The 23,122-nt window shown below is 37.4% G+C and overlaps 1 protein-coding gene across 1 annotated transcript; it reads right to left on the bottom strand.

The window, feature by feature from the left end:
* Positions 1–4,334: 4,334 nt before the first annotated feature.
* Positions 4,335–7,824, bottom strand: CR4 (crinkly4). Its single transcript, XM_079032020.1, has one exon. It carries the CDS (start codon positions 7,324–7,326, stop codon positions 4,471–4,473), a length of 2,856 nt encoding a protein of 951 aa, XP_078888146.1. The 5' UTR covers positions 7,327–7,824; the 3' UTR covers positions 4,335–4,470.
* Between the last annotated feature and the right edge of the window lie 15,298 nt (positions 7,825–23,122).

Genomic DNA, 23,122 nt, shown 5'->3' with positions numbered 1-23,122 from the left:
ATCTTCTAAACTCATAAGTTCATGAACATGCATATCAACAATTTCAAGAATCATAAATTAACCATATAAAACTTGAAATTTTTTATAATAGCTATTGAAAATGGATTAGCATAACCATTACACCATCAAAAACAAGTTTTATAAAACCAAAATAGTTTAGGGTAATGTTTCTAGTCCATTTCCAGTAGCAAAACTCAAAAATCTGCATTCTGGGACTCCTACTCGTCCAGTGCACGAGCCTACTCGACGAGTAGGATGAATTTAGTCATGGACTCGTCGAGTCCCCCCATGGACTTGGTGAGTTCATGCTGCAGAGTGCAAAAAAATGGAGTTTTTTTTTCACGGTTTTGCATCAAGTATCAAACAAACAAGCCTAGGCTCTGATACCACTGTTGGGTTTTGAGCATTCTAACACTCCTAAGGTGTACATGCAACCCTAGAAACCTTGGATATATGTTTTACTAAGATACATGCAAATTTGATTTTCCAAGGTTCTTCAACTATCTAACATAGCATGGGGAACTTTTAAACACAAATGCTACAAGAAGAACATACCTTTTTGTAGTTTGGATTCCTTGAGAACCTTGTGAGCATAGCACCTCAAGTGTGATGCCTCAAATGTCTCACACAACACTACAACTCTTGGAATAGACTTGAGAGAAGTTCACTTAACCTCAAAATCGGCTAGCCCTCTATCTTGTACAAGTAGTGCTGATTTTTCTTGACTAGGGGTCTTTATATAGTTGTGACACAAGTAGGGTTACACCATGTAAACCCTAATTGTCATGGCTTTTCATATTCCATGATCCATGGGTTTGTAACCTTCATGGATTATCCATGGAGCACCTTAATGGGTTTTAGCCCAATCCATAGAAACCATGGATCATTAGCCCACTATACAAGAATAGATTATTTACATAATCAATCTCATATATTTAATTAGTCTCTTTTTGATCACTTAATTAATTTCAAATCAATTCTTTGATCAATACTAATTAAATAATATTATTAATATACTAGAACTTATAATATATTAATAATCCTTAAGTGTCCTTTCTATCATTTAGTCTATCCAAATGTTGCAATGCCATGCAACCCAAATGGACCATGCCAACTGGGTCAAGTACATCCCAGAAATAGTTATGAACTTAGACACCTAATCCAACATTTTCAAGCCCTTTTCTCAACCATGGTCTTCCACTCTTTGAACTTCCCATACACCTCATATTTGGTCTTAAGAAAGTACAACCAAACCTTCATTGAATAATCATCAATGAACGTCACAAAGCTTGAGCATCCTCTTTGAGACTTTACTGGTGTAGGTCCCCACAGATTTGAGTGAACATACTCCATGATTTCCTTTATTGTGTTTTGATCGGTACCGAACTTCACTTTGCGATGCTTTCCTTTAACACAAGCTTCACAAAACCTTATCTTTCCAGTAGCCTCTCCACCAAGCAGTCCTTGTTTACTTAGAGCTGACATGTCATTCTCACTCATGTCCCCCAACCTACGATGCCACAACTTTGTCTTGTCATCACCTTCATTCAAAGGATTGGGAGATAGCCACCGTTCCTATAACTGTACTGCCTTCTAGGATATAGATCCCTCCACGATTCATCTTCCCCTTTCATTATAATAAGACAACCTTTGGTCACTTTGACCCAGTCACCTTTACCAACATACCTCATCCCATCCTTTGCCAATGTACCAAGAGAGATTAAATTCTTTCGAAGTTCTGGAACGTACCGACAATCTAACTTCCTGACCATGTCATCATGCATCTTGATTTGCACCGTGCCACTACCTTTGATACTGCTCACCCAATTATCACCCATCTTGACTGTACCATCCCACTCTTTGAAAGAGTCGAACCAATCACGATTATACGTCATGTGATAGGATGCTCCAGAATCCAAGATCCAAGCATCAACAGAACTTGATGCACATACAGCCAGTACATCACCATCACCCACTTCATTAAAATCCTGAACCATAACAACAGTGTTATTGCTGCTTGATCCACTCTTGGACTTCCCATTCTTTAGCCGTGGGCAATTTCGCTTGAAGTGCCCCTTCTCCTTACAGTTATAACACTTAGAATTCGATGAACCTTAGACTTTGATTTAGAACGTGATCTCCCTCTATTTGCCCCTTTCCTCTCTTCTGTCCTTCCTCTCCCTACAAACAGACCGGAACTGGACACCTCCTCTCTAACTGAAACTTTTCTTTTCAGTTCCTTGGACATCAGAGACTCCTTCACATCATTCATAGTGATCGTTGTCCTACCATAGAGCATGATATCAACGAAATTCTCATATGAGTTAGGAAGAGAACATAAGAGAATGAGCGCCTGATCTTCATCTTTAATCTTTACGTCAACACCTTGTAGACCATGTTTTGAAAACCGGACCGGACCGGCCGGTTCGACCGGTTCGACCGGGAACCGGTCCCGGATCCGGTTCTTAAAGGCCAAAAAACCGGTAATCGTTTGAACCGGTGAAAACCGGTAAAAACCGGTCCGGTTGAACCGGTAAAACCGGTCAAAACCGGAAATTTTAAAAAATATTTAATTTTTTCATTTTTTGTATTTTTTATATAATTAAATATAATTATGACATCATCCGGTTTTTCCGGTTTTTGAGACCGGTCCGACCGGTTGGACCACCTGAACCATCGAACCAGTAAGACGACCGGTTCGGTCTCCGGTCCGGTTTTCAAAACCTTGCTTGTAGATCCAATATGATGCGATTGAAGTTATCCGCATGATCTTTTACTAGGGTACTTTCAGACATTCTGAGAGTGTACAACCTTTGCTTCTGATATAACCTGTTCGTCAGTGAATTGTTCTGGTACTTGTTACAAAGTTTATCTCAGAGCCCAAAAGTAGTTGTTAGATCCACGACCTCCCTTAGTACTTCATCTGTCAAGCTCAATAGAATGACACTATGTGCCTTCGTCAGAATGTCCACCTTTTTCTCATCCGCCATGTACTTTGGCAGTTTTGCCTCTCCTTCCAGCGCCACCGCACACCCTTTTGGCGTAAGAGGGAACATAATGGCGCAAAAAGGAATGCCCTTGGCTCAACAACATCCTTTTTGGCCCATCCCTTCAACATATGGTGCAACAATGTTCCATTGTTCCATATCACTCCCAAGTGCTCCAAACCCCCTATTGTACGACCTGTTCCTTTGACACTTGATCCGTTCCTTTATCAGACGATCCATTCATTTCTTAAATGATCTGTTCCTTTATCACATGCTCCATGAACCCCAACTACTCAATTGAGTTGCAAGCAGTGTTTTAAAAGGCGCGCCATGGCGGGTGCCAAGGCGTGCCATGGCATGAGGCGCGACGTCGCCATTACGAAAAGCTTCATAACGTTGCTGTTAGGTGTGGCGCATGGCAAAGCGTGTTATGACGCGTGTTTTTTCGTTTGAGACACGTCTTTTTGCTCTTTTTTATACCTTTTCTAATCAGATATACAAATATTGTGTTTTTTTTATTAACTTTCTGTTATTAGTTGTTGATATAACACTTCTAAAAACTAGGTATAACTTATATAAATTTATATTTAAGCGGTAATATAATTATAAATTAATACAAAATCGCCGCCTTACATCACGCCTTAAAAAACGCCATGACTCGCCATAACTCGTTAAGCTTGAGGTTTGACCTTGCCGTCACGCCACGCCTCACGCCTTTTAGAACCTTGGTTGCAAGTGCTCCAAATGCTACATGAATATGATCCAAATGCTCCATTAACATGATCCAGATGTTCGAGTCACATTTAGCATGATATCTAAATGTTAGACTTGGTAATATGATATTTTGTTATTTACAAAATTCTGTCTAAAGATAAATATAAAGTAAAAAATTATAAAATAAAAAAAAAGTAAGAAAAGGACATAATAATGGGTTATTGGTTTTTATACAAGCATTAAAAGTTGAGTTAGTTTAAAAAACCAATCGCATAACAAATAAAATCATCAAAAAGGTCTATGTAAGGAAATTCTAACTTGTACAAAATTATGCATGGTTAATGTGAAAATTGTTAAAACGTTAGTTAGAGCAACATTTTCAATGATAATACCTCCAAGTATTAAATTTCAGATATTTATTAAACCATTTTTTTTTTTTAAATATGATTGATGTTTTTTTGACAAAAAATAAATAAATAAATAAATCTATTATGACACTGCCAGGCGCCAGCGTAATTCTTTCTGAATGTTAAGTCAATACACTTTCTAATATTGTTTAACTCAATATTTTACGAGGGAAAACTCTTTTTGAACATAAAACCAAACATGTCCAGTTCTATAATGTTCATCAAATAGATCGAATTTCGTCAGATTCAGCAAACCAAATATACAATCATCAAAGTTTGAAACAATATGATCTGTTCAATGCATCAACGAAATTGAAACAAAATCTTAAAATTTTCACAGATTTCCACCATTAACGGACTAATCAAAAGTTATGCTGTAAGAACACATGTTCTTGAGGTGAAGCAGGTCCAATCTCTTCTTCCAAACTCCTCAACCCATCACCCAAACCCAAATGTTTATTCTCCGACACCTTCGGATCCACCACGTCCGCCTCTGAAACCGACGACTTCCGCCGCTGAGACGACGCCACACTCGGAAACGTAATCCACGATGGAGCTCTGAACTCGATCCGTTGATCCTCCGTCTCCGCCGCCACGTCACCTTCAAGTTCAGATCGGTTTGACGATCGTTGAGATGATTTCTTATGCATCCGACTGCTTCCTAAAACAACTTCTGTAGGTAAAATCGGTTGGTCGTTGCTCGGACTTCCCATCAACATCGCTAAAGCTCGTTCTAACGCCGTTGTCACTTTATCCATCGACGGGCGTTCTTTCCCTCTCATTCGCACGCATTTGCACGCGACATTCGCGATTCTTTTCAGTGCTTCCGGATCCGACGGCGGCGTTAGGGCGGGGTCTAGAATCGCGTGGATCTCGCCGGATTTTATCAACGGGACTGCCCATTCGACGATGTTTCCTTCTTCAAATTGCATATCGATTGCTTTCCGGCCACTGAGGATTTCAAGAAGCAAAACACCGAAGCTATAAACGTCTGATTTTGTAGTGAGATAATGAAGTCGGTAGTATTCTGGGTCTAGATAACCCAGGGTTCCGGCGGGTAGCTCAGCCAATGGGGAACTACTGTTCGCTGGACCTAACAATGAAAGTCCAAAATCTGCAACTCGAGCGTTATGTTCTTCATCGATTAAGATGTTCGATGATTTGATATCCCGGTGAATCACCGGTGGACATGCGTATCCGTGCAAATACTCGATTCCACGAGCAGCTTGAACAGCAATCGTAACTCGTTTCACCCAATCCAACTGTGATTTCAACACCTTTGGGTTTCCATGGAGGTGTTGATGCAATGATCCATTAGCCATGAACTCGTAAACTAATAACCTCTGTTCACCTTCTTCACAGTATCCAAGAAGATTAAGCAAATGGGCGTGGTTTAATCTGGATAACAAATCAAGTTCGTTATGAAACTCCATTGAATTCTTCTTCATATCAGGTGATAAAATCGCTCGTTTCACAGCAACAACGAGTCCATCTTTCAAAATTCCTTTGAAAACACAAGAGAAACTCCCTTTTCCGACCTGTGATTCTTCCATAAACCCACCGGTGGCTTTTTCCAGTTCATCGTAACTGAAAACCCGAGCTCGTCTGATCTTCAATTCCTCCAAATCCGGCTGAATCTTTCCTCCATCTTTCTGAAACCCATTTTTTACGATTTTAACTCCTTTCATCGAGCAATTACAGTTTCTTAACTTGTAACGAACGTAAAAGATAGCAGTCAATGTTACAACAATCACTAACAAAACCCCAAAAACAATCTCCCCAATAATCACCGGCAACTGTAGTGACCAAAATCTTTCAGTTTTCTTATCGGAATATGAACAATTCGAAGAACACTCAACTGAAGTACAATTCAAGCAGTTATACTCGCAAATTCTGTCCCCGTCTTTTGTGCATTCAGATTTTTTATACATTTCAGAAGGACATTCCTGGCTACAAGGTAAACAGATTTTTGATCCGGGAGACGGACACGGTGAACTACTGTTGTTATACGCGTAAAACCCGCTGTCACAATTCATCCGGCATGCCACCGGAGAAACCGCTATCGGCAAATACGCCGGAAAACCCACGCCCCAACACACCGGAGAAAACGATTTATCCGCCACAACACCGCAAGAAAAGTAATCCCCAGCCGCGATTTCGTAGACCGAAACCCCCTTCGGGGGTTCCGTGCTCATAGCAACCCGAAAACCCCAACACACCACTGTGCGGTTGTAACTGATAATCCCACACGCGTGAAACCGTCCTCCAACCACGGTAAGCATTGCGTCTGGTGGGGTCAAGTCAACACTGACTTGACCTTGACCCGCCAATTCTCCCTTTGGAATTGGCGGGATAGGGTCTGCGTGGCGTGGGGTCAAGTCAAAATTGACTTGACCTCGACCCTGTCCGGCCAATTCGACTGCGATCTCCTGTTGGGTCTCCCAACTTGTCCCCCAACAAGAAACATTTGATTCAATCGCTTCAATTATCCCACAAACATGATAGCCGCCTGCTGAAATCTTCTTAAACCGAACATTCCTCGGGACACGGCTAATTACCCCACTACTTGTCTCATCCCCCCAACAAAATGCGGTCCGGTTCTCTGAAAACAACCCACAGTTAAACTCTGACCCGGCTGAAATTGACTGAACCGGCCCATCAAAGACGTGACTTTTTGTCATGTTATAACCCCAACAGTCGACAATCGAAATATTCCTTCGATTGCCTGTTAAGGGTTTCCGGAGACCACATAGATGGTGGTCTCCGGCGCTGAGTTCAACAAACTCAGCAAACTTATCCATGGGTTTAGGATAACCCATGGCTATGAAATCACTCACACCCCAACAGAAAGGTTGGTTGGTGCTTGTCAAAAGCCCACAAACGAACCCGTTGCCTGCAGTTAAACCAGTGAACCGTGTGAGCGAAGGGATCGAACCGGTGAGAGCCAGGTTCGAACCGTAACATGTCACAAGGTGCGAACCGTCTGATTTTAAACCACAAAAAGCTGAACCATATTCACCGTATGATATAGCAATGGACGACATTGAGCCAAGTCCTGTAGCTAAACTGTTTAAATCCGATGCAACCACCATGAACAGTAGGGTTTGTAGCGTTAAATCGTCAAAAAAACATCTCAAAACCCTCATTTTCTTCACTTGACAAGCAAAAGTCAAACTAAAACTATGATCAATTGTGAATTCCCTCCAAAAGTTTAACATAAATTATCATAAAATCCACGAAAACAACTCCAAATCCATATATCTTGAGTCGATAAACAAAATCGAACATATATTATCATCAAATTCCACCAGACAACGCCTTCGAACCCCGACAATTCATCAATTCATCAGATCTTACGTCAATCAACCAACAAAAGTCAAACAACACCACATTCCTTTTTAGAAATCACGAAACGCAAACAAGAAAATGATTACCCAGAAAAACCCACATCGATATAATAAGAAAAGCTCAAACTTTAATCAGAAATAATAACTAAAAAGGGTATCGGATTGATATGATAGGAAGAGAGTCGAAAGCTTACCGGAAACCCAAATAACCGGTGGTTCCGGTTGTTGAATCTTGGTTTCGTGGGTGGCGATGGTGGTGGTAATGAATGTTTGGAGGTGGTAAAGCAGTGTGTAGTTCAAAAGAGAGAGGGTGTGTAGGTGAAAGCATTAAATGTTGAGAGTTAATGCAAAATTGATCTTTTCATGCCTGGATTTCTGCACACATGTCCACTGCTTTGGTCCTTGAATAACGTTCGTTTTTTGGATTATAACATTTAAACACATACTTTACTGGTAATATTTATTGACAAATAAGTTTTATTAATAAATAATAAAGAAATTGACCCATGGTCTCGAATTAATGTTATTAATGTTATTCTAAATGACAAAAGTTTGTATCATTAACCTTTTCATATAACATGATAGAGGACCATACCGATGAGAACTATAACATCACATGACATAAACTTGAAAGTTTGGCCTGAACAAAGAGATGTTATGTCTTTCTGAATGATATAAAATTTTGAATCATTGGTTGTTAAAACCATATACCAAATGACTGTAAAATTAAGTCATGAGAATTGACCGATAATAGAAAAGGGTAGTGTACACCCTTCTAATTACTAGTACCCACTCAATTTACAGTTTTTTTTTTAATTGTATTTTTTTTTATTCTTTTTTTCTTATAACTTTATTTGATTTATATGATTTTCTATTGTTATATTATTTGTATTTATTATATATTATTATTATTTGAAATTTTTAATAATAACAATAAAATATATAATTTAAAATTTCATATGAAAATTTCATTATTGTAATATACTTTTTTTGTTTTGTTTTTTAGCTGTTTAATAAATTTAATGTTTATAATTTTTACTTTCTACTAAAACAATAAATTTTATATGTCTCGAATAACAAGTATTTATATTATTTTTATTATACTAATATTAACATATTGTTTTTTCTTTATAATTTTTAAGATGTAATATTTATCTTAGTTTTTATTCAATTTTCGGGTTTGATTATTCGGTTATATTTCGTGTCTTAGCATATCTCGCCTAACGGTGAGTCATCTTTCATATCCTTGCAAAACTATGGAGTCGTAGTGAGTATCGGTTCGAGTTATTCGGTTGTACTCGGAAAGACATAAGTATTCGTTCCAAAAACAAATGTTTATATGAATTTCATCCATATATCATGTATATAAAGATAATATTGGAAAAAAAATTAATAATTATCCGGTACAAATATTAATAGCTAGTGAAGATGCTTCTGGTTGTAGGGATTGGAAGTCATCGAGTGTTTGGAAAGGGATGTTAATACAAATATTTTATTTATTTGTGTATTGATGTGAAGGTCATTACATTCATTAAAAGCTAAACATGGTTTTAGTGGACAAAGAAGTAGGTAGAACGTAAATGTAACGTAATACTTTTGTGGATTGATGCAAGCATGAAGGAAATGTTATCTTCCATGGAAAGGTCTTTGACTTTTGCGTCTTCAATGATGGTTGTAGTATTTTGTGATTCAGGTATTGTGGAGATGGTGTTGTGAGAGTTGTCTTCCTTTAGATGCATTTTTTGACTTAGCAGTCGTTTCTTTTATTGGCAACCTTTTATGAGCTTTTCATTACCATTATTTTGCTGATCTTTTTCTTCTTCTTCATTAACAGTGCAATGCTCTATTAGACAAAAATAGGGGAAAAAATGAATATGCTATGGTATAATTTGATAGATTTTCAAACTCGAATACCTTAATGAGAAAAAAATGAAAGTACAATGTTTTAATAGAATGAAATGAAAATAGGATAATATATCAAACAAATAAGTCAAAATAACTTCTTGTTTCTTGCATTTACCCTCATAAGAAAAAAAAAGTATGTAAGTGTGTTGGTGGGTGAACTCGACAACTCAGTGGTACTCATAGCAGTTACAATAGCAATAACATTGTTTCCAATCACATTAGAAAAGTTAGGAGTTGAGTTTGTAGTCAACCCAATACCGGTGCAAATTCCCACGCAGTCATGAAAATATTGTAGTTCCAACTATAAAAATAGAAAATAATCAGCCAATTTTATATCACCAATTCCATATAAAGATCAAGTTCATATTCTTGTAAAACCATATCATTAGTACGGTCTCAATAAAACATGAATTCACGTTCCCTAATTGTGTATGCGAGTGGCTCTAGGTCATCTCTTCTACTACATGTATAATCTAAATGTGCATGTGCACTCGCGTATCTTATTGTACCCCTGTTATAAAATATAGATACAAATTATATATGGAAAACTGAAGTAAGATATATTATTATATTTAAATAAAAAAACTGAAAATATCTAGGCATTGATCATATTCGACATGTTGATTAGATGATTACGTTGAAGCAATAAGATTTTATGGATTAACGATGTGAGTTTAATTCAATATTAGGAAACAATATAAATATGTAGAAACATAAATGAATATAATTATGGGACTTATTTTGTCAGTATAGAAAGCATATACAAGCCAAGATCGATAAAATATAGCTTCTTTTGATAAACAAATCTTTAAGAGAGAGTATATAAATTATATCACCCATTTGCACGAAGCTTTTCAAGAATTGATATTGCCTCAACAACAATGCAAGCCGTCATACTTGGTGACATCCTATAAAAAGAAAATGATTAATGATTTGAAAAAACATTTAATTTGCTAAAAGGGTGTGTTTGTATAAAATCACAGGGAGAGTCTTATGGTTGGCCTAAAGAAACATCCCAAATACATGGTCCAAACATGTTCATCACCTGAAAAAGATTCAATTTTTTTTTTTCATTTCATGCCTAAAATAAGCAACTTGCTATATCAAGGGGTAAAAAAAGTTAAAACTTACCAAAATATAAAAGTTACCTTTCTTACCCTTGTAGTGAACATATGGAATCCTACAACATCAATTCAGTGTGTTATTGCATTAAAAGGTTAAGAAATTAGAACATAGGTTGGGTTTAGTGGTTTATAAACCCTATTAATACTACTTCAATACTGGTAAGTTAGCTTTGCTAAAAATCTAAAGAAAAGATGTGTGATGAAATTGAAACCAACAGTAGCAGTAGCAGACACAACAAATTGACATCACGTGGGAGAATTAGATAAACAACAAATCGAAATTAGACAAACAAAAAATCGAAACTACATAAATTGAAAGTGAACCTAGATTTGCTCATAAATCGAAATTACTATACATTGCAAATAATGAGCTTACATAGGATTTGCTAACTTTTGAGATCAAACTCATGATATGAGAGAATCTGACCTAATCTAACCTTTGAAATTGTCGGAAAAAGAGAGGAAGCAAGCTGCTTTAGTGTTGTGAGAGTCATCTTCCAAAGCATATCCGAGAGCAGCTCAGGAAAACAAAAACGTCTCCCAACAGTCACAAGCAACAAAGGATCAAGGTGGAGAGAAGCCCTAATCGAGGATCTGGAGAAGATGGAGATGAACCGGAAGGTACGGTTAGTGGTAGGGTCGTTTTAGGCCTTATTGATAGGAATAGAGAGAGGAAATGGTGTCTTCCTTAATCGAAAGATATAAAACCTGAAAACGATAGGAAGCAAGGCAAGCTAACAGAGAAAGCAACAAATAGAAGAAAATAAGTGGCGAGAGAGAAGGTGGAGAAAAGGTGGAGGACAAATGATGAAACATGTGGATAAGATAAGACCAAGCTGCTCCGACCACCGACACGATCTCCACCACTAGCCAATACCAAATGACTAAACTCAATAAATACCCATAATTACCAAAATACCCCTGGAAGACAACTGGTCAACTCTTGGTCAAATTCAAAGTCAAAGTCAAACTTCCTGACTGACCGTACTCGCCGAGTCAACCCACTGACTCGTCGAGTCCCTATGCTCTGAAAACTCTTAGAACACGACTCAACTCGCCGAGTCACCCCAAGACTCGTCGAGTCCAACGATCATCGAGTCCCATCCTACTCAACTTACCGAGTCGTCCCTCGACTCACCGATCCACGACTTAACCAGAAAAGGTTAGGGTTCCACGACCAGACTCGCCGAGTCCAAGCATAGACTCGCCGAGTCCCAGGCGATCTTCAACAGACCCGCCGAGTTGTCCTTCCAACTCACCGAGTCCATGCACATATTCATACAACTCATCGAGTGCACCCATGTGACCCACTGAGTCTCTTCAGTTCTCATTCCAAACAGAGTCTTTTCAAGCCATGCAGGGACTCCAATCCATAGATATATTCCTCTACAGCCTAACCCTCACATAAAGTTGCAAACTTAACGTGAGAGCAAGGAGATATAAGCCCAAAACACATCTAGGGCTAGGGTTCAAGACAAAGGGCTTCACCAATGGCTCCTAGACAGGAACTTTATGATCTTCTGGACCATCTCAAGTCCAGATCTGAGGTAGCAACCTCAGATCCAACCTCCAAACACGAAATAACTCTAGAAATGCCCCAAAACTCAAGCAACAAAGGATCTAGACTCAAAGGAGCTTAAGCAATAGATTATTACCTCAAATGAAAGCCCCCACTGAAGTAGACCTCGGATCTATACCACTCCCTTGCTGTAATCCCTTAGTCTTCAAGTTCCCTTTTCAAGATTTCCTTTCCCAAAGCTCCAATTTCACTATCAATGGAGTCCCACTCGATTTCTAGGGTTTGTAGGCTCTCAAGGGTGGTAAGGAGGCTGACGAAAGGATGTTGTGTTCTTTATATAGGGCACAAATCCCGGGATTAGGGTTTTCTCTTTTCAGCATCAACTCGCTGAGTCCAGTCGCCGACTCGCCGAGTTGGTCACTTAACACTTGACCAGAACCGCGACTCGACTCGCTAAGTCTATCCATCGACTCGCCGAGTCGACCTTCCTTATTTACACTAAGAACCCTGAACTTGCACCTCTGAACTCAGGGTTTTGCAACTCATTTGGAAGAGCAGTTGCTTCAAGCATTCCTAAACTAGACAAGATATGAATAAATGACTTTTCATCCAAAGGCTTTGTAAATATATCAGCAAGTTGATATGTTGTTTTCATAAAGTGAACTTATATGTTTCCATCATCAACATGATATTTGATAAAATGATATCTAAGTGCAATATGTTTAATTGGTCTTTGAATGTTGCACCAGATTATGACAAATTTGAATTGCACTCTGTTTGTATGTTCGAATCATTAGGAATAATTCAATTTCGCTCCCCCTCGACTATAGGATTAGACGAATAATGCTCCCCCTTGACAGTTGTATTCGAAATATGATGGTCCCCCTTAACATCAGTACTCAAATTTCCATGCACCCCCTCAACATTAGTAGTTGAATTCAAGTGCTCCATCTCAACTTGACATGGAGTATTGGAGGTTGAAAAAGCAACATCATTTTCCTGAGTTGAAGTCGAATTGTTAGAATGTTTCGAGGCTTCAGAAATCTGATTATCTTCAGCATGAATCTCTACATCTATTGCCCTGTCAGGAACACCAAAAATTAAGTCATAATCAAAATCGAAAGAAGTATTAATTTCTGGCTCAATAGTTGTTTCTGAAATTATTGGCTTTTGATCAAATAGCTTTTCGATTTTTTTCACATGATAGTCATCAAAAGGTAGATTAAAAGTTTCTTCATTCTTCCTAGTTCGTTTATTCAACACTCTATATGCCACCGAATTATGTGAATATCCCAAGAATTTCCCTTCATCAGCTTTAGACTGAAATTTTGAAAGATTATCTTTGAGATTCATTATGAAGCACCTGCAACCAAAAACATGGAAAAATTTCACATTCGGTTTTTGATTATTGATAATCTCATATGGAGTAATGTTAAAACGTCGATGAATGAAAGATCGATTTTGTGTTAACCAAGCTGTTGAAACGGCTTCTACCCAAAGATATTGAGGTAGATTCGTATAGGTGAGCATAGTCCTCGCTGCTTCGCAAAGAGATGGATTTCTCCTTTCGACAACACCGTTTTGTTGTGGTGTGTAAGGAGATGAAAAATTATGCGAAATTCCTATGGCAGTTAGAAATAAATCCAAAACTTTATTCTTGAATTTAGAACCATTATCACTTTTGATCTTTCTGACTTTCTTCCTCAAACTGAGTTCAATATTCTTTATGAACTCGATCATTACTTGTGTTGTCTCATACTTTTGTCGAAGAAATAAAACCCAAATAAACCTTGAAAAGTCATCGACAATGACCAATATGTACCTCTTCTTGTTGAGAGTTTGAACAGTCGAAGGGCCACAAAGATCAACGTGAAGAAGTTCCGATGGTTCAATGATCTTTGAATCAATGGTTATTGGATGAGCCTGTCGATGTTGCTTGCCCTGTTCACATGCTGCACATAACGAACCATTATCAAATTTTAAAACAAGTAAGCCTCGAACAAGATCATTTACCACCAATATGTTGATATTTTTGAAATTCAGATAAGACAATCTTCTATGCCACAACCAACTAAGATCATATGGCGCCTTTGAAAGTAGACATATAGAGGGAACACCAACAATCGGTTTGATATCAAGGGTGAACATATCGCGTTTCCTTTTTAGATTGAGCAAAACTTCTTTGGTTTCTTTATTCAAAATGACACTTCCTTCTTCATCGAAGACTAGTTGATTGTTAGTGCCCACAACAAGTTGTTAGACACTTATCAAGTTGTGTTGAAGACCTTCGATATATGCCACTCGATTAACCATGAACTTTCCATTCGTTACTTTGACATATCCTTTAAATTTTCATTTATTGTTATTTCCAAACTTCACTACTCTAGCATTTTCCAAGCTTCGATAATCATGCAAATTTTCCTTTCGACCTATCATGTGACAAGAGCAACCACTATCGATGTACCAATGTTCATCGTACTACTCGTCACTCAACTCCTGCAATCAATTAAAGAATTTAGGTCCCCAAGGCTTTTTGGGTCCTTGGTTATTAGAGTTGAATGCATTATGAAATGATGATCCTAAAACCCAATTACAAACTTTAGATTTCAAAATATCAATTAAGTCAACTTCCACAGACTTAGGTATCAAAATGAATTCATTCAATGGCTTAGAGTCGATGACTTTCCCTTAGCCATCGAGAGTTCTTGTGACTTAACTTTCACATTTGGAACAACTTTCCACTTTTGAACAAAGGGATTGGATTCTATTGACGAAGAGCTACCAGTTTGAGATTCATTTAAGTAGCTTTCGTAAGCATATCGGATTTCCTCTTGAGAAAACTTCCCAGATTGATAAGGCTTTCCTTTGCCTTCGAGCCAATGATTAATATTCTTCACATCAGATTTCCCTTTGGAAAACAAAGCTTTAACTTGCTGCTTCGAAACAGGGTTGGAAAATTGTGGTTGAGTGGGTTTGAATGGTTCATTTCTTTTTCCATTGACTTCCATCTTAACGAAGTGTCGTTTTGAAAACGTCAATTTCGCATGTGGTTGATAACGGTTTTGAAAAAGTTTATTATAACCGACATTTGTTCGATTAAAAACTTGTTGTCCATTTGAAAATCTTCTTTGATTTTAAACTTGATGAAAACTCTTTGTTTATTTTGATGAAAATCATTTCATTGAAAATTGTTTTGTAAGAACCTTGCATTTTGTTGATTAGGAACAAAATTCCTTTATTGTTTTTTTAACAAAATTCTCATTTCTTTGCATTGGAATATATGGTTTTTCACTTGGTGTTTGAACTTTGTAATGACTTTTTGATAAATCTTGTTATGTTTGAGTGGATATGTTCTGAACAAAAGACTTATTTTGAGAAGAAGTTTTAGCTTGTTCAGTCTTTTTCTATTCATATGATTTTGTTAACAAAACTTTTTGTTTTTTATGAGACTCAACTTTTTTCCAATAAACTTTTTTCCTTGCTTTAGTCATCAAAATACCTTCATCTTTTGAAATCTTTTGAATTTGTTCATAAAACATTTGAGCTTTTGTGTTTTGAGAAACTGATTCATTTGAAGATTTGTCATCATTTACTTTATCTTTCTTAACTTCCCAAACTCTTTTTGGTTTTTGCCTTTGAAAAGTTGATGAGTTTTTGTTAAGATTGTTTTCGACACTACTTTGAGTTGAGAAAAATCCTTTTTTCAAAACTGTTTTGTTATCCTCAACAACAATTTTTTTGATCTTCAATTTAACATTGTCACCATTTCCTGAGGTAACAAACACTTGATTTTGAAAAACAACGTCATCTGTGCATTTGAAGTTGGGATAAAGAACAGAGTTTGATTTGAGATAATGAGGACCTTTTTCCTTCATCACCTTGTCGAATTTCTCTATTTTCTCATACACCTGATCAATAACCACTCTGGGATTTGTTGTTGCATTCGAAACTTCTTCATCATCATCACTATCGGTTTTACTATCTTCGACAGTCACATGATCAATGTCACGAACTTTCAATGTTGAGGGTTGGTCAAAGTCAACTTTAACCAAAGAATCATCACAAATCTCTTTACCCGTAGCCATTGAAGTGACAATGAAAAAAATCTGAGAACAATCAACAACTTCCTCCTCCTCAATTTCACGGATATATTCAAAATCATCTTCGATATCAACAAGATTTTGTTAACAGTCAGATGTCAAATGCTCAGTCTTTTGCAAAATTTTCATTTTTTCGTTTTTGTTCAAGGTCTTATTCACAATATTAACCAGATCATTTGCATCTAAACATTCATATATCTTAACAATACCATATGCGTATGAGTCATTCGGGACCTTGTCAAACTCAGAAATCTTTTTCTCACAGTCATAGGTAATTGAATCTATCTTTTCTCTTTCGAAAGTCAAGAAAGGTAAAAGTTTCCTATGCTGTTCTTTGCTTATATCTGATGATGATGTAATGAAGTCAACTTAGCATATAGTCTTTTAGTTGAATTGCAATATATGTTTCTTTGTTAACTAGATTACAATTATCTATTCTCAACCCATCCCTATCACAAATAACATTTTTAAGTTCCAATTCCTAATGATCTACTCTACTGCGCTTCGACTCCAGTCTTTTCTAAGATTCTAGTAGTAAAGATTTTGATTTTTCAGCATCACTACTAACAGAAATAAGCATGTCATTAAAGCAAGATAGAGTATAATCGAAGTCAGACAATATAGCATCATATGAACTAAAAGGAATTTCAAAGGATTCAAGAAGAGCACATACCTGCGAAGTCATTGGAGACTTGTCGCCACCAGTAGTAACGAAGCATTTTCCAGTCACCTTCCCTTCTTCCTCACTTTCCTCCTCATACTCAGCAAACATAGCTCCGTGTGTGGGGTTTCGCTTCTCGTCATCATCTAATCCAGATGACCAGATTTGATACATTCCATCCCCTTCGCTATTACCTCTTGCTACCAAAGACATCCCTTTCATCTTAGCTCTGACTTCTTATAGCCTCTAAGTATAATACACTTCATCCTTCACTCTTTCTTTCTTCTCTTCTCTCTTCCTCAACATGAAATCACTTGCCATATGGTTTGCACCATTATAGTAATGGCAATCGAAACCAGAGTCTCCTTTCAGCTTTTTCTCTGGCTTCGCAACTTCAGGCTTGTTATCCTTTATTTCCACCTTTTTCTCCTCTCTCATTCTCTTCGAATTTGATGAGTTTCCCTTAAAATGAATTTTTCCTTTGAACTTCGAATTGAATGGCTTCTTGAAAAATTTCTTCACTTTGTTGTTTCAGTAAAAACCTAGTGCTTCGTCATCAGAATTAACAATCAATCCTTCATATTCAGATCCATAATTCTCAACTATTCGACTTCAGCTTCTCTAGTTGTCACCTTCGACATCAGTGCTAGAGGACCACCCAAACTGATTTTTGTTTCTTCAGCAATTTCATTGATCTCGCTTTCATGAGCTTTCAAAACATTGTAGAGATCACCAAGATAAAAGTTAACGAAACTTTGTTGTGTCTTAATCATCAGATTGATATTACGCCACTCTTTACGAAGCCCCATCAGAAAAGTCAAGTTTAATTCAAGAGTTGTACGATTGACTCCATATCGACTGCATTTGAAGATTAATTCATTCAGACAATCATAGTGGAGTTCAATATTTTCACCTTCCCACTGTTTGAATTCTCCTAATTCAATTAGACACTGCTTAACATAACTTTTCTTCATTTTCTCGCTCCCTTGATACTTATCTTTCAAAGTATCCCAAATCTCTTTAGTTGTTTTGCATCCACGAACATAGTTGTACACCACATGTGGAAGAGCTCCATATAGTTCACGCATACAACGTTTGTCATTTGATTTGTATTTTTTAGTTTGAGTAGCTACATTAGCAGATAAACATGCATTTCCGATTTCAGTAAGCATCGAAGGACGAAAGTTTCCACTCTTGATACACTGCCATATATCTTCATCAATCCCAGTCAAATAATCTTCCATCCTATCAGTCCATTGATCATAGCACTCAGGGATCAACATAGGAATTTTGGTTAAAGAACCAAGGAGATGAGAAAATCCAGTCATCGTATTCATGTTGAAGTTTGACATTAACGTACTGTGACAACCCGAAAATTTCTAACTTGCATTCTTCATTTCTTATCAATAATAGACTCGTTTTGCTATCTTGTAGTACCATTTAGGGTCTATTGGAGCGTTCAAAACGTGTTATATTCAAGGTTGGAATGTGGAAAAGGGTTAACTCGAAGTGTAGGAATCAAAACCGGGCCAAACACTCCAACACATGGAGTGTGCGGCCATACACTTGAGTGTGCGGCCACACACATGTGTTTGTGGCCTCACACCCTTCCCAACCGCACACTCCACCTATATATACCACACTTAGTCATTTTTTAACACTTCTTTCACTTCTTCAAACATAGAACTCGAAAATCCTCTCAAGTATCATCCATTCTCCTTGAAGATCTTCATAAAAGGTACCAAGAACACCAAGAACACCAAGAACACCAAGATCATCATCTGGCCGCACACATGGCAGCACACACCACCTGGCAGCACACATGGCCGCACACATGTGTTGGCAGCACACTAGGCCGCACACCTGGCCGCACACACACATATTGTGTCTATTTTGGCCATACACTCCTTTGTAAAGCCTTATACCCCTTCATACAATCATATATGGTTGTAACACTTCAATATAAGTGTTTACTAGTCCCTAAGGTGGTCCCAAAATCATTATTTAGTTGTTCATAACACTAATTATATTCATATATGTGTCAATATATGCTAAATAGGATTCGCGTGTGTACTCAAGTCACCACTTGACACTTAGCAATTCATCCAACGTTGTCATCAGAACCACTCACTACAGGTGAGTTCATACCCCCTTAATCAATGTTTTAACTATTTTAAATGTTTTATGGGGGGGGGGGGATACAAGTAGAATCATGCTACTTATTATATCAATCACATGTGATTAATAAGCAACATTTAAATGATTTACCACTCATTAGCCGTTTTACCAAACAGTTTCCTTCAAATGATTTTCATAAACATTTTATAGTCCATATTACACTGTACATTTTACTTTGTATGTTTTATTTCAAAATTATTTACAATTGTGTTTTAAACAAATGTTTCCTTATACTTAAACCGTTTTATCAAACCCATGCCTACAAACTGTTTTATAGATCGACATCAAGTCGATCTTTTATTAGATAATGATTATGTTCAAAGGTTTACAAAACTTATATATGTTTTTATATTATAAATTGCATGCCTCTATATGTATAGTTATATAAGAAATGTTTAAAAGACTTAGGAAGGCTATCCACCCTATTTCCTTTTTCTCGATTTGGATGTGGTCTGGTGGGATATCGGGTACTCGTCCGAAGGTCGTTTAAATATTAGTTATATATCATGTGTACATATATAGTCATAAAGGTCCTTCCAGTTCATCCCATGCCCTTGGGTAGCAAGGGTATACATCAATGTTCATACGTACTAGTTAGATTACTAGTAAACTACCATAGGGGTAGTTTAGGAAGATACTAGAACTATTATTAAAACACGATATCATACAAAGAGTCAGTTCATTCATGAGTCAATACTTGCTAGATAGAGAGAGAACACACGTTACAACTAGCACACGCAGAACATTTACATGAGCACATTTACATGAGTACATTTACATGATTACGTTTACATGAGTACATTTACATGAGTACATTTACATGAGTACATTCACATGATTACGTTTACATGAGTACATTTATATGATTACATTTACATGATTACGTTTACATGAGTACACTCACACAAATTTTTAGTACATATTATATGTATAGATTACGTTATATAACCCCCATTCTTATCTTTACCTTGTGATTCAATCACATAATCGACGAGATAGATTGGATTTAATATCCTAGTACCCAAGGATACATTGAGGGACTGAACATTCCTAGAATCTCTATTAGCTATAGAGGTAAAAGCACATCCACGAATGTCAACGGTTGATTCCATTACAGGTATACTTTAAGGGAATTACTGTTCCTACACCCAACTGTTAGCAACAGAGGTAAATGCACATCTACGGATGTGTAAAGTCAACATTGTAGTTACCCTAGTACCAAAGGGTAATACTTAGGTTAGTCATATTATTACCTTTATTTTGTGACTCATTCACATAACCGATGAGGTGAATTATATTTGAGTATCCTAGTACCAAAGGATACAATTTCTTATAATAAAAATAGTAGTAACACAGTCGGGTCTTGGTAAAAGACTACAAACAGAACAGTAGAGTCTTGGTAGAAGACTCCCTTTTATTATAGTAGGAATCATAGGGATTCCTAGGGTTTTTCAAATGTTTACAGTTGTTTTACATACATTTTCAATACTTACAATTCATGTACAAACAAATTTATACTTACAAATACTTACTTACGAATCAAGACACTAAAATACTTATGATCTCACCAGCTTCAAAGCTGATACTCGCTTTCAAAATTACTTGTATCCTCAGGTCATCATAGTCAGGTACCGATGCAAGGAATAGGGAAGATGGAGCTCGTTGAAGACTCATCTTTCATTTTGATTTATGCTTTAGTGTTTATCAAAATTTGACACAACACACTTGTATAATAATTATATTATTAATGCAATGGATGATGTTGTTGCTAGTTTACTACTTTACATTGTTGTGATACTGTACATGACGTCCTCCGCCCCAGAACGTTTCCGCCATTCTTGGTTTTGGGGTGTGACAGATTGGTATCAGAGCATTGTTTATAGTGAATTAAGTATATCAACCCATAAAAGATATACTAACTATAAATACATAAGGGATTAAAAATACTATGACCAAGAGTTTATACTGTAAATAATAAAATATTTAATAAAGTATATGTGCCTGCATTCATACTAAAATCAGTGTCACTAGGACAGTACAAAAGAATTACGATTGTTGGGCAACACAAGTGGGCTTAGAGGCATATGGTCAAAACTGGGAAGATATAGCCTGATCACCTATATTATCCGAGGGTTGACTAGCATGTGCCTAAGTTTAATTGTGTGGTTGCAACAATGCTAAAATCTTACCAACCCTACCACAATGAGAACAATAGAACATAACATTAAAATTAAAATACTATAGGAGTATTTGGTGTTACTATAAGTACTTTATACTTGAGAACTAAAACGGGATCTTCATTACTAAGTTGATAGTTGCTAAGTGGATACACTAAGGCTATATGTAATTAGGATGTTATAGACTTAGAATCTGTGGAAATTTTACTTCACCCCTATTCTGTGTGAATACGGAGTTAAGGTCACTTATTCGAAGGTCTATCCTGTTTAGATTACACATAGTTGGTATGCACTTCACAAATAGCGATGTAACTAATGAAGGTTTTCTAAATAATTATCTAGATAGTTCATCTAATAATTATTCTCTTACCCTAAATTCTTGCATAGAAAACATAGCTGGACTCCATCCCCACGACATCCAGTATCTCCCGAACGAAGTCATTGCTAGTTGGTTTGGAGAAGAACCAGAGAATGATCATTCTATCCCCTTGAATGATCACCATGATGAAGACCTTTAGTATGATGCTAACTCCGAACCAGAGGTTGAGAGAACCTACCCCGAGTAACTCCCTTCCAATTCCTAACCCTCGTCCGACTTTTCATGGTCCGACCTTGAGTGAGTGGGATGCTTGGAAACATGGAGCCAAGGACAAGATCAGTCCATGCCATTTAATGGCGACCGAAGCTTTTACGACTTGAACAATGGGGGCTCAGCAGATAAAATCTTGCCTATCTTGGTCCACAGAGTGACCCGAAAGGAGATTCAAGGCAGGACAGACCTACATCAGATTACCGAAGTTGTCGCCTATGCTAGAATGCATACCCTCCGCACAATTCGTCTAGAAGATGCTCACGAGAGATCAGAGAGAAACCATGAAACCCTGCTGCAAGCACTAGCTGAATCACGAGCCAAAGTCATAGAGCTCCGAGTACACGGGAGGGTGTACGAAAGACACCTACTTGATGTAGAACGTCAACTGGCTGAACTGAGAGTTCACCAGAGGGGTGACCGCCGTCAGTAGTAGACTCTTTACTTTGCTTCCCTTGTTAGAAAGTAATCGTTTTCTGTCTTTGCCCGATGTGGAATTTTATATGAAATTACCTTGTACTGTAAGTACTTTAGGTTAGGTCCTTATGCTGTCAAGAATTATCTTCTCTGGATATGATGTAAGACCTTTACAAGGTCATTTTTCCTGAATCTTTATGTCGGAAATATCAAAGATATTGACAGTCGGCTAACTTCTATGTCATTCTTCATTCAAGTACTCTTATCATTCTTTCATTAGAGTCTATCTGAAACATGCTTTAGTCAAATCATTGGACTATAGCAAGTTAGATCCGGAGACATTTCCAAGTCTCTTTTTAGTGGTTGGATCATGTTATTCGCCAACCATCGATACCTCGGCTTGAACGACAAACGTCTTGAGACCATTTCATGAACTTACTTCCATTCCGTACTAGGGATGCATCATAGGGATGTAGATCAAACTCACGAGAACATACTTCTATCCTTTTCATAAACAGTCGAACTAAGTCTAGGTTCAACCAAGCTCGCTCACAAATTCATTTTCTTTCCGTGAAACAGAATCATGCCTCCATCCGGAAATGGTCACCCGAACAACGAAACCACTACCCTTTATATCGATGCAACTACCTTTCTAGTCGCAGTCTTAGCTGTCATGACAGCTGTGCTGACCCACCTTAACGCTAACAACGTAAATGTTGGCGGAATAGGTATCAATGACAACCAAGTACACCCAGGAACAACGAACTACCACAACACTCTGAATCTAAAGCCCAAGGATAGAAAACGAAAGTTCATGGAGGGAGTCAAGGGAAAATCACCCCAGGGAAGGAGCAAAAGGCAACAACCAGTGGCAGCCTTCGCAGCCACGACATCTGTACCTCCCACTGCCATCCTAGTTAACTCGGTCATACCTTATGCGGGAAAACTCCCAAAATGCATCAAATGCAATTATCACCACCATGGACTTTGTTGGGAA

Source organism: Lactuca serriola, chromosome 3 (assembly GCF_051521515.1).
Source record: "Lactuca serriola cultivar US96UC23 chromosome 3, Lser_US96UC23_V15, whole genome shotgun sequence".
Classification (NCBI taxonomy): domain Eukaryota; kingdom Viridiplantae; phylum Streptophyta; class Magnoliopsida; order Asterales; family Asteraceae; genus Lactuca; species Lactuca serriola.
Note: the sequence above shows the minus strand (reverse complement) of the source record. Positions and strands in the feature narration are given on the sequence as shown.

What these genes read in the sequence shown, in the direction of transcription:
- CR4 (XM_079032020.1), bottom strand. Translation starts at nt 7,326, where the DNA reads ATGTTAAACTTTTGGAGGGAATTCACAATTGATCATAGTTTTAGTTTG.